The sequence below is a fragment of the Capra hircus genome, chromosome 5 (assembly GCF_001704415.2).
Source record: "Capra hircus breed San Clemente chromosome 5, ASM170441v1, whole genome shotgun sequence".
Lineage (NCBI taxonomy): Eukaryota > Metazoa > Chordata > Mammalia > Artiodactyla > Bovidae > Capra > Capra hircus.
Genome location: NC_030812.1, coordinates 111,212,854 through 111,230,279, shown reverse-complemented (window position 1 = coordinate 111,230,279; position 17,426 = coordinate 111,212,854). Strand labels below are relative to the sequence as shown.

Sequence of the window (17,426 nt, the reverse complement as noted above, 5' to 3'; positions counted from 1 at the left end):
CGTCTGACTTTTTGTGACCCCATCAGCTGTAGCCTGCCAGGATCCTCTGTGGGATTTTCCAGGCAAGAATACTGGAGTGGGTTGCCATTTCCTTCTCCAGTGTATCTTCCCCATCCAAGTATTGAACCCACATCTCATGTGCTGGCAGGTGACTCTTTAGTCACCAGGGAAGCCTGTGTAAATCAGTAACACTCCAATAAAACACACACACACACACACACACACACACAACTGCTAAGAACTTCCTTAAATTGATAAAAAGGGCTCTTCCAAAACCTAAAAACTGACAGCAATTATGGATAATGCACCAACATTAAAAATAGCCTCTTCAGCATCAGAACAAGACAAGGATATCCAAAACAACCATTTCTATTCAGTGCTGAACTGGAGTCTCTAGTCAAAGCAATAATACAAGAAATATTCATGAGTCAAGACTGAAAAAGAAGAAACATAACTTACTGTATGCAAACAATACACCTGTCAACAGTGAAATTCCAAAGCCAAGAAGTGGAAATAGTAAGAGGTTAGCAAATTAAATTGCATTTCTGCGTATCAGCAAAAAAATGATTAGAAATAATTTTAAGAAATGGGGGGGAGTCTTCTAGTATTAGAAAATATACATGAACTATGAAACTAAAGACCATCTAAATAAACAGACTAACATCACAAAACATATCGGTACAAATCCTCAATATTACATAAAGACATAATTTTAAGAAATGGGGGGGAATCTTCTAGTATTAGAAGATATACATGAACAATGAAACTAAAGACCATCTAAACAAACAGAGTAACATCACAAAACACATGGGTAGAAATCCTCAATATTACATAAAGACATCAATTCTTCCCCAATATAGACCTATAGATTCAATGCAATCCCAATCAAAATCCTAACAGGGGACTTCCCTGGCAGTCCAGTGGTTAAGACTATGCTTCCACTGCAGGGGGGCACTGGTTCCACCCCTGATTGGGGAACTAAGATCCCAAATGCCAAGCAATACCACCCCCCACAAAAAAAAACCTAACAGTTTTTCAAACCACCAGACAAGACTATTTTAAAGTATACACAGAAGAACCTAGTTTCCACAACAGGAGAAGCACTCACTTCATGGGTTATTTGTGAGAATTCGACAAGTTATTTAGAGCAGTGCTTGGCACATATTAAGAACTATGAAAATGTTACCTATTATTATTCAATAGAATCCTCACTCTGTTAGGAGGTAAGACTAGCTTATAATAACGAAAACAAATTTTTATAAGGCACTTCCAATGTGTCATATTGTGTTTCCTCAATGAACACAGTATTCTCATTAATCCTCCAAGAATCTCAGAAGTAGTTAAAAGCCACATATAGAGAGTTCATTGAGGAGAAATCAACTTCAGTAATGCAGAAGCCTTACTCTAGGCCCTCATCTTGAGGATTTAACTTAACCTGTACTACAGTGAAATCTGCTGCACTCGGTTACTGTTTCAAAATATTCAACATCTCATTACAAAGTTAGGCTCCACTGTGAAACAGATAGGAAAGCTAACACTGGTAGACCTTGACAATGGTTATAGGGTTGTTCTTTTAATGGCAATCCTGTATTTTCAACAGACCTAATTTAGTGATCACTACAAAAGATCCACTCAGGTTTCAACTCAAAGTCTGATTCAAGTACTCCTATTTTCTAAGATGGTTCACTGTTACAACCTCAACTGTGTACTCCCTATTCTACTTGTTGTTATAGCTAAATATTTGAGTGCATCTTCTTTACCAAATTTTAAGTATTGAAAGGTAAGGGTCTCATTTAACATTTACATTTCCCATAGTACCTCACATATACTCAATAAATGAACATGATAATAAACAGTTCCAGCAATTCTGCAATTGCACACTATATATCTGATTGGGTAATTTACAAATTTATAAAAGTTCTCTTAACCCTTCCTTAAAACTTGTTATTTTCAATGATTAAATTAATTAAATTTGGAAGACTATGCCAGAGTGTCACGGGCTTCCCTGGTGGCTCAGCGGTAAAGAATCCGCCTGCCAATCCAGGAGACACAGGTTTGATCCCTGAATCCGGAAGATCCCACATGCTACAGGGTAACTAAGCCCCTAGGCCACAACTAAGGAAGCCCACGCACCCTACAGCCCGTGCTCCCCAACAAGAGCAGCCATCGCAGTGAGAAGCCTGGGCACTTCGAGAACAGCCCCGCTCACCGCAGCCAGAGAAAAGCCTGCAGAGCAAAGAAGACTCAAGAGTCGCATCTACTGTGACCCATGACTAAACAGATCTTACTACTTCATTTGATTACCACTGACTGTTCTGAGCTAGTCTGATTGTGCCTCAGAGTTCTGCACATTTAGGATTCCCCAATGCCATCAGCCATCACTGGTACCTAACTTAGCACAGTTCAAGGGGTCCAAATATCTGGAGTTTAAAAGCTAATTCTTAAGCTGACTTAATTTACCAATTACTTTCCAACTGAGCTCATGTTACCTCTTCTATCAAAAGGCTACTTATTCTACCCCCATGAATGAATGGAGTTTTTTTTTAAAGAACGAACAAGATGGTTCTTACATATTAAAAAGAGAAAAATTCCAAATTCCAAAGTATATAAATGTATGTGTCTATTAAAAAACGTGTAAATTCATTAATCCTCTTTTTAAAGTTATATACCAGGCAGGACTGAGCAAAGGATCCTCAGGATCACCTAGTAGTGTTTACTTGCAACCAGACAAAATATAAAAGCAGAATCATATTGAGCTTCCCAGGTGGCACCAGTGGTGAAGAACCCACCTGCCAATGCAGGAGACTCAAGAGACACGGGTTCAATCCCTGGGTGGGGAAGATCCCCTGGAGGAGGGCATGGCAACCCACTCCAGTGTTCTTGCAAGAAGCCCATGGACAGAGGAGCCTGGTGAGCTACAGTCCACGGGGTCACAGAGTCAGACACAACTGAAGAGCCTGAGCGCCCAACACACACCGGGTGGGGAGGAATCGGGAGAGCGAAGATGCATTTTCCTCAGACCTCTGAGAGAACACTGCCCCTCCCAGGGAGAGCCCAAGATTAGAAATGACTGATTCTCTCATTTTACAGGTGCAGTTGGTGACCCATCACTGGCTTCCCTGAGATTGTACTATTTTGTTACTGAATAGGGACTCTGTTAAAGTCCCTGGATCCCAGCTGAATGTTCTATGTAAGTAAGCAAATAGACTTCATTTTTAGCAGTTGTTTTATAGTAGTAGGGAATCTTATGAGAAGCATAACTTTTCTGAACATTTTTAAACTGCGAAAACATTTTTAAACAAAACTTAAATACTTACAGACTAAGAAACATTACCCAAACTGTATCAGTTCTATGTTGGTAGAGTTAAGAGGTGTGCTCAGTCGCATCAGTCTCTTCGAGACCCCTGTACTACAGCCCACCTGCTCCTCTGTCCATGGGATTTTTCAGGTAAGAATACTGGAGTGGGTTGCCATTTCCTTCTCCAAGGGATCCTCCCAACCCAGGATCAAACCTGTCTCTCCTACATTGCAGGCAGACTCTTTACCCACTGAGCCAACAGGAAAACCCCAAAGGGTTAAGAGTACTAAAGCTCAATAAATGTAACACGAGGGTTTTATTTTAACAATCAAACTTCCAATCTTTCCCGATTAGGTTCTTCTGCAAGGGGCTTCCAAGAAAAAAACCTGGTTGTGAGTTCATGAGCAGCATATGGGAAAAAGATTACTAAAAGTGAGAGATTATGTCTTTAACCAGTTTGTCATAAACAGAGATAAAACCCAATGGTCTAAAACTAGTAGAAAAGCAAATCCCAAACAAAAAGTAGTATGTATGAAGATGCAAGGGAAAAATAATTAAAAATTTAAATGCCAGGATTTAAACAAACACTGAACAGTGTGTTTCAATACTGACCAGCCTCAATCCATGACTCTTACTAAGCTCCTCAGCTTCTTCCTTTTCCTTCAAGGAAAGGAAAAATATAAAGGTTTAAATAAATCACCTTCCCAGGCCCCCATTTCAACTTGCCCGTCACAGGGATTAGTTCAGATCAGCTGAATAAAATTTACGTGTTCAGCAAATAACAGCAGCAATCTAGAGGACCCTTAACGTTAATACCTTGCGATTTTTACTACAAAGAGAAAAATTTCCCAACTGAAGAGTTTTAAGCAAAATATGACACGAACAAAGGGCTTCCCTGGTAGCTCAGCTGGTAAAGAATCCACCTGCAATGCAGGAGACCCTGGTTCAATTTCTGGGTTGGGAAGATCCACTGGAGAAGGGATAGGCTACTGACTCCAGTATTCTTGGGCTTTCCTGATGGGTCGGCTGTTAAAGAATCTGCCTGCAATGTGGGAGACCTTGGTTCGATCCCTAAGTGCGGAAGATCCCTGGAGAAGGGAACGGCTACCCACTCCAATCTTCTGGCCTGAAGAATTTCATGGACTTAGTATAGTCCATGGGGTCGCAAAGAGTCAGAGAAGACTGAGCGACTTTCACTTTTCAGGATATGAATGAATCTGCATGCTCTAGCCCACTCAGACAAAGAAGATGAAGAATAAATCGACAGACAAGTCTAGAGTAAGGCAGACTGGTGAGGAGGCTGCTGCTAAAGGGGCATCAAAGAGGCCTATCAGAAGAACTCTCTAACTACGGTTGGGGGTTATGGAGAGAAAAAGAGGGATGACTCTGAAGTTACTGGCTTGGATAACCTGGACATGCCCATATTTAAGGGACAATGATCTTACCAGCAAAGAATGCTAAAATTCAACACCCTCCTCCAGCCCATCTACCAGGAATACTGTCCTGGAAACCAGGTTCCAAGAAGGCAATGCTCGTGGTGTTCCATGCTTGAGAGAGAATTCACTGAATACAGGTAACAGGAGATAGTCGGCGGTCTAAGAGCAGTGAAGCACATAAGCCAGACTGCAGTGGACTGAGAAATAGGAGGTTAAGATAGTAAATGACAGAGAGAACTTTTTCTGGATACTAAGGTGAGCTTCTAACATGTTTCATTTGCTGACTCCCCTTTCTCTTTGATTAGAAATGTACAAATCTGAAATTTATCCCATTACCTTTAAAGTATCCCATGACAAACACCGTAGAACGGTATCACGAACAACCTGGAATGAATGAACTCACACTATCCAGTAAGACCTTTCCTGCTTACTTTCCAAAGTATCAACCGATCAACATCAACAGCAGGCTACTTCTATCAAATAGTTTATTGACAGGTTTCCATATACAGTTCTCAGATGCTCAAATACAAAAGGACTGACTAAAATGCTTCTTCAGGACTTCCCTGGAGGTCCATGGTTCAGACCCCACACTTCCATTGCAGTGGGCTCGTTTCAACCCTGGGTTGGGGAAGTAAGATCCCAAATGCCAGGCGATGTGGTCAAAAATGATGTTCCTTCACCTGAGTATACATTCAGTCCAAACAAGGTGGCACAAAATGAGGCTACCAGGACAGATTTTAATCTGGTTTGAGAAGTTCAGCATAATACATTAGGTTTATCCATGGACTGTGGATAAGAAATGTGACTATTTAAACAAAAATGAACTTGGACTGAACATGTAGGAAACTAGTGTTGAGTCAAAACACCCTTTCATTCTTACATTCTGATTCTGTAGATTACCCTTGGTGTCTTCTATATTTCTGTGGTCCTCACAGCAGATTTAGCTGTATCATCTCTTGTACAAGAAATACTTAGCTGAGAAACTGGGCAAACGTTCACTACTGTGAAATATATAACTGAAGTATAACTTTCAAAATTAGAATTACTAACAATATAACCCCAAACAGTGGATTGTCTGAGTATAAAGAAAGTTTAAAGCTACAAACTAGGATGCAAAACTGAAATAATTTTGGCTCAAAATCTAATTCTACTGCATAAGAGAATCTCTTGCACTAACTTTTTCCCCATTTATAAAGTTCAAACTTTATTTTCTGAATAAACAGGCTTACTTTTTGTACTTCAGGTAAGCTGAATTCAAATAAAAACTCAGTTCTCTTAATGTAACTGTGTACATTAAGCAAAATACCTGTACAAATTATTCTAAAACTAGTCAATTTGCAAGTATCTGCTTAAAAGACAGAATCTATCCATCCACTCCTTTAAGCTAGCTTTCTCTGTGATATTAAAGGGCTTCCCTGGGATATTAAAAGTGCCTTTAAATGAATGTACAATCCAGATCTCAAAACCTTTCTTTAATCCCTGTGGTGGGGCCAGAGGACGAGTAGGAATGGGACAAGAGTGGAGAGGAACTGAGTCAAGCAAACTGAAGGGGAGCCAGGTGAGTGACGAGGTGGGCAGAGATCTGAGGTTTTAAAAAAATAAGGATTGGAGATAAAAGTCAAATCTACAGAACTTTAATAATTCTGAAAACGGTTTGGCTAGATATGAAACTATCAATCTCACACAGATCTCTCCTTAATGGTTTGGGGCACTTCTATTCTTAAATTAACTCAGCTGTTTTGGGTGCTTAAAAAAGCACAATGTTGGCCTTTAAAATCAAGGCAATTTTGTAAACTTCATGATAAATAACTTCTACTCAGTACTGTAATTCAGAAGTATTTTAATACTCTATAGAGGAAGCAGAATTAATCTAACCATAAAAACCCACCTGTCAAGGAAAAGATCACAGACATTCAAAACTACAATACTGAGCTTAAAGGAACACTAAAAAATGTAATGAAATATCCACAGTGGGGGCTCCTAGGGGCTCAGTGGTAAAAAGCCTGCCTGCCAACACAGGAGACAGGGGTTCAATCCCTGATCTGGGAACTAAGCCCGGGCACTGCAACTACTGAGCCTGTGCCCTAAGGGCCCAAGAGCCACCACTACGGAAGCCCAGCGTGCGCGCCCCTGAGCCTGCACGCTGCAGGAAGAAAAGGCGCTGCAATGAGAAGCCCGCACACTGAAACTGGAGAAAAGCCTCTGCAGCAACAAAGACCCAGCACAGCCAAAAAGTAAAAATTTAAAAATTTTAAAAAAAATTATTAAAAATATTTTTTAAAAAATCCACGCTGGAGAGACAGGTAAGACTTCTAATAATTTATGAAACATCTCTAAGTTATACAAGTTTGATCAAAGACAATAATCAATATAAGTTTTATAATCAATATTAAGTTTTATAGGATCACACAGCTATGCATGTTGGCTGGTGCTGAATTTCAAAAGCCAACAGGCAAAAGCACGTATTAATTTTCAAAATATGCATTCTTAACAGTCTTGCAACCATGACAGCAAAAGGTGTACCTATACTTGGGGAAGCGACTGACTGGAAGTTTTATTCTTTACCCTAACACATTTATGATATTTCTTGGTGTGAAATTAAAAGGATGAGGACACTATTATTTTCATTTCAATAAATACCCACTTAACCAATCAACTCAATTACATGTTTATATTAAGCCTAAACGGCATGCTAACTTAACTACCACTGATCATTTCTTGATTTTGACTACAGTAACATCTTGTGAGAAGCTTTGCTCTGAGGGCTGGATTTGTTTGCCTAATTGGAGTTTGTTCCAAGGGAATGCCTAGGGGGCTCCTAAGGAAGCTATCATACCCTTTTCTTTAAAAAAAAAAAAAAAAAAAAAGCCTCCTAGAAACTACATCTGTAAAGAAAAAGAGGAGCATGACTGTTTTTTTAATAGGCTTATTTTCTACATGTATGACAAACAGCTAGTAACACAACTTGGATCTTAAGAAAATAAACAATTCACTTTGAAAATGACAACTTACCAAAACCCTCAAAGACAAAAGATATGTGCATGTCCAAGAGATAAACGACAAACCCTAAGTCTTCCAGCCATTAGGTTCCGTTGCTGTTACCGATTCCGTGCAAGGCTTCTGGAACTACTCTTCCCCTGACCATGCCACTATTCTCATAAAATGTTTATTCTGATGGTGAGATAAATGTCAAATTCCTTAGCATATTTCTGTCTTTTTCAAAATAGGACCCTAATATCCTTTTCCATCTGTCTCCTACGAAAACATTCCACCATATAGTCATATGTGTTCCAGTCACATATAAACCACTTACGTTTGTTCCACCTGAAATACCATGCCAACTTTCCCTACTTCTTGTTTTTTTTTTTTTTTTAACTGCCCCACGCGGTTTACAGGATCTTAGTTCCCTGCTGAAAGACTGAACCCAGGCCCTTGGCAGTGAAAGTGCGGGAGTCCTGACCACTGGACTGCCAGGAAATTCCCAACTTTCCCTACTTCTAAGAAAAGGCAGGTCATGCTCTCCTACCCTTATTCAAATATACATTTCCTCTATGAAGTTTTTCCCTAATACTTCAAACCCATTCTGTCAAAAATAATCCCTGGACTTACCTGGTGGCACAGTGGATAAGAATCCACCTGCCAATGCAGGGGACACAAGTTCGATCCCCGGTCCAGGAACATTCCACATGCCTTGGAGCAGCTAAGCCCACGTGCTACAATTACTGAGCCTGTGAGCCACAACTACTGAAGCCCACTCAACCTAGAGCCAGCAAGTAGCCGACTACTGAGCCCGTGCACCTAGAGCCTGTGTTTCCCAACAAGAGAGGCCTGTGCACCGACAGAGAAGCCCCCGCTCCCTGCAACGAGAGAAAGCCTGCCTGCAGCAACAGAGACCCAGTGTGGCCAAAAACAAATAAATAAATATAGCAGCTGTACATGTCAAGAAAGAAAGAATCCCTATCCTCTGCCTTCATCTAACCCATTTTAACAACTTGTATCGGAGTATAACTTATGGAAAAACTGTGTAGATATGTATACCAATTCCAGCAGATTCTAAAGGCTTTGAGACCAGAGACTGCACCTTGCTTCATCTTTATGTGTGAACACTTATACTTGGTAGGTAGTCAATGTTTGTTAGCTGAAATGAAAAGTTTTCCAAATGAAAACAGTGACTACTCAATTCAGGAGAATTGCACAACTTCAAAATGTGCAAAACTTAACTCATCAAAACCCCTCCCCCATCCATACCCACACACATCTCTTCCTATGCTTGCTGGCTCAGTAAATGACATCCTCATCAATCCTGCTGCCCAATCTTGAAATCTGGGAATTTCCCTCTCTGGCAATATCCTGACATCTAATTAATCACCAAGCTCGGCTGACCACCCATGCCCCCTCAAACCTCACTTCATCTACTAATCCAGGCCTCTCTCATCACAGCTGAAATTCTGAAACAGTTATCTCATTGGTCTCCCTATTTTCTCCTTTTCCTTTCCAAACCATTCCTCATTTGTCGATCATCTAAGCCTTAGACTCTAAGGTACAATTCTGTCTATATATTTAAAAAAGCTAAAATGGAAAGTCTAAACTCTAGTAAGCAGTAACGCCAGTAAGTCCTGTATGACTGGCCCCTTACTAACCTATGCAGTTATATTTCTTGCTGTCCCCCAACTAGATGAAATGTAAAGATTCCCTGACAGACCAGACTCTTCTCCTTAACCCGGGCTCACTCTTAGCAACCCTGTCTATCCTTCAAATCCCAAGATCAGATTCCAGTTTCTTCAAAGACAGCCACTAGAGCAACAGCAGCTACAGGTTAGGTATCCCCATTTCTCCCACTGTACACTGTACTTCCCAAATATAATACTGGCCCCATCAGACTTGAATGTTGTTCTCCTCTCCTTATCTGCAAACCCCAGGAAGGAAGGGTCCATGACTTTCTGGATTACCACAATATTCATCATTCTGAGCATAAATGCCTAGCACACAGAAAATGTTGGTCCAACACAGGAAAACTAACTGGCAGCCTGTCAACTCTTTTAAACTAGTATTTTTCAAATACTAGTCATGAGCCACAAGCCATAGTGGCTCATGAAATCAATGTAGTGGACCACAACCACCACTTTTTAAAAAAATAAAATGCAACAGAAAATATCAGAGTAGATCACAAGAAGTAAGGGTAAACAGGATAAGTACTGCTTGTTCACTTGCTGAGACAGGGTCTCTGGTTCTCCATGTAAAATGTAGTTCTTATTGGGTGTGGCCAAAAATACTGAAAAGCTGTACCCTACTCCTCCTACTTTTCTTCCTCCTCCTTTAAGAAAGTTTTAAGATCCAGATAAATAAAAAATAATGCTCAACCACACGACTCTTTAGAAAAAAAGACATTCTTACCTTGAGCATCTCCAGTAAGAACAATCTTTCTTAACTGCCTTCAATATGTGACAGTATATATATACACATATACACACACACACAGTCTTGATCTCTGCTGCCATATTCTTATATTCTCAAAAAACTTCACATTTGAGTTGATGATGTATAGGCTAACTCTGCACCATAAGCCTTACTTTTAAGACTACTCTCTCATTATCTTTAGCCAACCTATCTGTATATCCATTAAAAAATATACCTAGCACTGCTTTGTGCGCTATATTTAGCAGTAAGGTTAAAAACACGCAACACTTAAAAAGCGCATACTATGTTACAGCAAGCACCATCCTAAGCGTTTTTAATATTTACTTATTTCATTTAGTTATTTGGCTGTGCCTGGTCTCAGCTGCAGCATGTAGGATCTAGTTCCCCAACCAGGGATCGAACCCAGGCTGCCTGCATTGGGACCACAGTCTTAGCCAGTGGCCCACCAGGGAAGTCTCTATTCTAAGCATTTAATAAAGAGAGCTCTGATTTATTCCTCACCACAATCCTACACTTTGGGCACTACAGGCGAGGAAGCTGAGACAGAAAGATTAAGTAACTAGCCTAAGGCTCACAGTTAACAAAGGCAGGCCTGGGATTTGAACTCTGCTAGTTGGACTCTAAAACCCATTCTCTCAGCCACTCACTTTCCCAGTAGTGTACATTTTACTTTTTTTCCAGTACTTTAAATTTTACACTCTCAACTAAATTACTCCTAATTGACTTGGGGGGCATTTATTTTAAAAGATGTACATTCAAAAACAAATGATATCCAAATTGTTCAGAATAGGCCTTAAAACCTCAATATTTATTCTCTTAAATCTTTTTCAAGAACTGAGGCAGTAATAAAAAATTTTCCCATTAAAATTTTAGAAGAAAACTACTATCCACCTAATTTAAAAAAATCATCTGCAATAGCCAATGTTTTAAATATTTTACACATGGCATAATTTAAATTTCAGCTTGCCCATTAATTTCTCTTAATGCCTGCCATAGTTGGGGGGGGGGGGATCAACTTCAGAAATTCTGAAAGGAGGAAACCTTAAAATTTAAATCACACCAAACAAGATGTCTTATTTTTCCATTAATTGTTGGGTGTAAGAACTGGCAGAATAACTCTTGAATTGTTTTTGTAAATATACCAGGAAGAAGCTTTTTACACTCCCACTTGCATCTGCAACATTCTTCCTACTCTTTTTTTCTTTCCTATTTACCGCTTACTGTTCTTACAAACCCACTATGCACTAATACTCAACTTTTTCTTTTAATTCCCCTCCGTTTTATAGAACAGACTAAGGAGAAGGTTCAAAAGCAAAGTAAAACAGAAAACAATGACAAAAGGCAATCAGGGCAGAAACCCTTTCCTCCCTCCCCTTCATCCAATCGCTGGACATGGCAATGCATTTCTTACCTCTGCAAAATAATATGAACTCTAGCTGGAAAAGGGAACCCTACTGTGACACACACAAGATTTACAACTTAACAAACGTCATCTTATCTTACTATCAACCACAGACAGCTTTCTGGGAGTGCTATAAGTGAACTTACAAAGTCTTAAGAATAAGCAATTGCCAGAGTTTAAGGCACTTAAAAAGTTTTGTAATTTAACTTAACACAAGGTCAGCAATACTTTGCTGGACTGAACAGCCATAACTCAAAAACTTCAGAACCAGAACTCTCAAGCAAACCTTCATGCCCCCAAAATAAAATTAAAACATAGTATCACCGGTCTAAGAGGTAAGGAAATAGTCTCCAATCAAAAATATTTCCTTTGATGATAAACCACTGAGACACAATAGTGTCCTGAGAAAGAAACAGACATTTAAAAAATCCTTGCCATACACACAAAAAATCCATTGCATACCATAATCTAGTGTTCAAATGCAGCTATAGCTGTCCTTTGCCTTCAAAATGAAAACAGGCATAAAATCCAAGCTAATTCTGACACAGAGGACACTGCAGAGCCACAAAACTGTATCAAGACCAGAAAGAGCCTACTAAATATACCAGATCATGCTGTCATGCCTCTTTCCAGACTGTCCATACAGCATCAAGTGTATACAAAGCAGTGCTAGAACATGTCCAGTGAGCAATGAAGGCAACGTATCATCCCCATCTTTCCCGTCACTCAAGGCATCACCACAAACAGGTTCAAGAAATATTTGCAGGACTTAAATAGTAACTATTCTGGTCAATAACTTTACCAAAACAATTTTTTTTTAATAAATGCTTTTATGATGCAGGGCGGTAACAGACGTGGTAGGACAGAAAGTCATTCGATTTCTCAAATAATTCTGCTCTAACCATACCAAGTTACATAAAAATTTCAACGGATCATGTGCGAATATTGAGACAAGAACATAAAGATGCAAAAGCTGTAATTCTCTTTCTCCTCATTTTGACATGTAAAACTTGAACTTAATTCAAGCTACTATAATCAACCTGGAAAATTTTTTAGAAGAATCTCTGAGAATTAAATAAGTCATTTTCATTCTGCATCAGTGGATAACCTTAGAAGTTCAAATTTGGAGATTCAAGCACTAATTTTGTTTTGTAATGTTTTAGCATGTCAACCCAATTGGGTTCCAACTTTCTTCCCTATAAAACTGGCACACGCAAACACTCTTGGCAGGTACACGTACACTATTAAAACTGCAAGCCTCAATCATTCAAAAAAAGTTTCTGGAGTCTAGAATTTGGGGATCATTTTGAACACTTCTAGATAAAATCAATCAGTAAGTACTGAGGCATAATTTACATTCACATTTATAAACTACCTAGGGTGGCAACTCTAAAAAATGCACAAGTTACAAGTTTAAAATGTGAAGTTTTAAAGAATGAAGTGTTTCTATTAAAGTTACCTGCAAACTTAAAACTACATCGTGCTGGATGTAAAAACAGTCAATCGATCAAAATACAATGATGCCCAATGTGAAGTTCACAGGGGGACAGTATATTCTTAATGCTCATTCTCCTTCCTCCAGCCCCAATCAAAAAATCCAGACTGGTGAGGATTAAAAATTAGACACCAACCAATTCCTGGATTAGAATCTTATGTGGGGCGGGGCGGGGGTACAAAAAACAATCTTCACTACAAAATTTGGAGAAAAGTAACTAACATAAACTCTAACACTAAGACTGAGTTAAATCTCAATGTTGAGGAATTTTTTAAATATAAAAACCTACTTGATACATTTAGTACTCTTACAATTATTCACAGGTATTTCAAGTAGCAAAACAGTTTCTGTGTATAAGTCAGGGGAAACACTACCAAAATAAGTTAAAGTTACCAAGTACACAGATCTATCTGAACAGAACTATCTGAACAGAGCACAGTCTCCTTTTCAGGCCTTGCAGTACTCCCAAGACTAAACTGCTTAAATGAGGAATTGGCCAAATAGTACAGGTAAAAAGTTTTCTTTACAATATCCCCAAGTCACTGGCTAACTCAAATCTATTACCATATTACACAAAAACTAAACAGCAAAAACTACCACAGTACACAAAAACTAAAGACACAACACAAAAATCCACAGGTGGAAAAGGAGTCTAAAGGTAATCTGAAAGTCCTCCCGAGCGATATTTTAATAAGCGCAAAGGAATACCACACTCAATATGTGTATGAATTCTGAGGGAAAAAACAGGTTAAAAAAAATATCCCTGAAGACTACAGAAACTTCAAGTAATGAGGACAGATCAAAGTTCATGTGCTGTCAACGTTACAAGCCTGAAGCAGAGGAACTCTACAAAAATCCTCAATCTTTGCAGGTTATCTTAAACTCAGGATACATCTTTTAAAAGCAAAAAATCCAAAGCATTTTGCCATATCCTTACATTTTCACCCACTGAAAGGAAACCTACTTAGAACCATGCTTTAGAAGTTCTCTACAAACTCAAAGAGTACATTTAACTCCATTATGCACTATCACTGGCAGATGGAGGGATGACGTTGAGCTTGTTTTCTCAGGGTGTTAAAGAGATGCTCCGTAGTAAAGGGGAACATCTTGTAGACTGTCAGATGGCCAGCCATTCTTCGTCTTCATTATCCTGGCACCTCAAACAACTATGACAGCCAAAGAGAAGGTCGGTGCCCATCAGGACAGCACCAAACTCACTGTGACAAGGGAATGATACAAGTCTCATTTCTCTTGACAAAAGGCTGGTCCACAACTGAGTGAAGTAAAAAATTTTAAGTTTTTTTAAACTGCAATCTGGATCCCCATACATTGTTTAAAGTTTAAAAAGACAAAACCTACAAATGCAAAACTTAACACACATTTTAAATTCTTGTATGATCAGTTTATGTGGGCAGTTCTTGATTGGGACTCTCTCAATTTCTAGTCTTGATTTCCAAGTACATAACTCCACAGAATCAGTTAACCCCCCAACTCTTCCCAAAGAGAAAGTAACTACAAATTGCAAAGAAAATGCCTCTGCTCTCTCCCAACCTAAAACCCCAGAAATTCAGACATTTTGGTCTGGCACCAAAGAAATGAGAGAGATAAAATGAACTGCGCTCCATATTGATTTTAAAAGCAAATAAGGGGGCGGAGGGAGCTAGGAATGGTTAGTAAAATAATTCATACCAAATTTCAGGTTTGACGTTTAACTTCACATCAAGCCTGAAATCCTGGATCTCACACACACAAACAAGTAAAACCAAGAATTTTTACACCTTCATCCTGAACAGAAAATCTTAGGCAAAAAGGAATTCTTGAAGAGTAGTAGAAAGTAGAGAAAACAGAACAAGTAACGATCAGGAAGAAAAATTCACAATTCCTCACTTAACCACAAATTACAACTAAAAGTGCAAAAAAAAAAAAAAAAAAAGCCCTTACACTCAAAAGCATTTCCAAAATTAAACTGCATGATAACGACAATAAAGGCCATTTTTACAGCACCACTCAAGAGCCCTAATTCCAGAACACACATCGATATGACATAGTGTGGCAACGAATGTTTAGGAAGCAAAGAAAATGGTTCGACTACTGGACGCCTTCGATCAGCTCATTCAAACACCTTTAAAATCAATCAAGAGGCAGAGAACTAGGAAGAGAAAAGAAAATATGGACGAATAAAGGTGCTGCGAGCAGAAAAGATTGAGAAGGAGGTGGAAGGCCAGGGCTCCCGAGACTAACCTGTGCCATCGCTGGCGGACGCCGAGAGGGCCGGAGATGAGAGTTTAGGCCGCTTGGCTGAAGGCGGCCCCGGTTCCACGACATTCTCGGCCATTTTTAATTCTTTCGGAGATACGGGCGAGGAAAAGGAGAATCCTCGGGAAATCTCTTCTTCAGCCCAGGGTCCCCGCCCGGATCCCGGGGGTGGGCTTAGGGGGCTCCGCCGGCCCCCGAAGGGGGTGGGGGGAAGTTCCTTTTTCTCTCCGCCGGATCGCGGTGGCTGAAGAGGGATGTGGACTCGATAGAAAAGGTAGGGGCAAGTGCGAGGGGCCGGGCCTGGGCCCAAGCCCGGAGGAGGGCACAGGCACACAAATGCGCCGAGCGCGTCCGCTGCGGCGAATCCCCGAGAACTCGCGACTCTAGAGGCGCAGTCCCCGGCCCGCCACGGCCGGCCCCTGCCCAGCCGAGGTCTCTCGGAGCTCCGCCGCCGCCATCAGCTTCTTCCTCCTCGGCGCTGTCCTCCTCCTTCTCATCGCCACAAGGAGGCGGGGGCGAAAAGCGGGGAGAGGAGGAGGCGACAAGAGACACTCACCTCCTCCCGGTGCCCCCTCCCGGACCTGAGCCCCCACCCTCCGAACCCTCCTCCTCCTCCTGCCGCCGCGCTCCGCGCCGCCGCCGCCGCACCGGCCCCTAATGGCCGCAGAGAGCTCTACCGAGCTGAGAGCCAGGCTGGCGCCGCCGCTTCACATCGCGCGGCGGAGGCGCGGCGAGGACGCCGGGCGCGGAGCTCGCCGGCCCAGAGGGCCGAGGGGGGCCGGGCTGAGCAGCGCCGCCTGCCCGCGCCGACGCCGAGCCCACCGAGGAGGCCCCGCTTCTGGCGAGCGGCGCAGGCGGCTTCCTCTCGCGCCGCGCTCTCTCCTCCTTCTCCCTCCCCTCCCGCGAAAATAAATAAATACGGCCGCCGCTACGGCCCCCACCCTCGGCGGCCAGGTGCCTAGAGCGCCCGCCCCCCGGGGCTCCGCTCGGGGCCGCCCTCGACGGCGGGCGAAGGCGCCGCGGGGCGCGGGGTTATGTAATGGTCCCCCCTTAGGCGTCGACGCCGGCCCGGCTCCGGGGCCGCGGTGGGGGTGTGTGCGGGCGGGAGGGGGCTGGGGGTCGCCTCAGCCCGTGCGCCCCGGGCCCCCTGCCACTGTCTCAGCCCCCTGCCGCCTCTCTCCGGCCCAGCTCCCCTCCGCACTCTCACTCCCGCAGTTCGCACTCAGCCCGGCGTCCCGCTTGCCCACTCTCGCCCGCTCCCTCTCGCCCTCTCTCCCCCCCAGCCTAGCACACAAACAAGATGGCGGCTGTTGTTTCTTCCCTCTGCCGAATCCTCCTTACGGGCTAGCGGTAGCAGCGGCGGCCGGAAATGAGCCAAGGGGGGGGTGAAAAAAAGGGGAGGGGTTGGGCCTCCGGAGGGAGGTGGCAGGGGGCGGGGCCTGGGCCCAAGCCGCTCACACAATGGGGGAAGAGGAGCCGGGGGGCGGGGCCGGGTCAATCACGGGATCCGCCCAAGGCCCCAACGCGGTTGGCGCTTCCGCAAACTCCCCCGGCGTCACCCGGTGGCTCCCTTTAAAGGGGAGGATTTGGGGGGGTCAGGGGCGGGCTTGGGATCTATTTTCAGTCGGTGGACATTTACGGGGGAAGGTGCCTGGGTTGGGTCTTTGCGTAGGAGATCGGTGGGAACTGGGTGGCGGGGTGACGGGGCCCCGCAGCTACTCAGGGAAGGCGACAAGTCGCCACACAGGTGGCCGAAGAGGAGCGCCCTGGGGATGGCACTGTTAGTTTATTAGGAAGGGGTACCCCGCCGCCCAGTATTCCAGGCCACAGATCGTGCGTTCCTCTCCGTCGCCTTCCCAGGGCTCCCATCCAAAAATCACACCAACTACGGGTTGTTTCCTTTTTCTTTTAATGTTATGTTTTTTTTTTTTGACAGTGAACATATTTTATTTTGATAATCAGGAAACAAAAATCACAGCAGTGGGAAGATGTTTTAAGACCAGATCTACTAAACTCGTTTCTTGCCCACCACGTGTGCACATGCCCCTACCAGGCGGCACTCTCACCAAAGGAGCATTGAATTATTTTTCAACCTGATGACATTTTAGGGTGTTTCTTTTA

General features: G+C 42.4%; 1 protein-coding gene across 2 annotated transcripts in view; it reads right to left on the bottom strand.

Annotated features, from left to right (window-relative positions):
- The window catches only part of EP300 (E1A binding protein p300), a 66,102-nt gene extending 49,502 nt beyond the window's left edge, over nt 1-16,600 (bottom strand). Inside the window, exon 1 of one of the 2 annotated variants that reach the window (XM_018048811.1) lies at nt 15,291-16,600. In XM_018048811.1, the coding sequence (XP_017904300.1) occupies nt 15,291-15,384 (94 nt within the window). In that variant the 5' untranslated portion in view covers nt 15,385-16,600. The remainder of the gene's footprint in view (nt 1-15,290) is intronic. The other variant, XM_018048812.1, reaches the window with a different exon arrangement.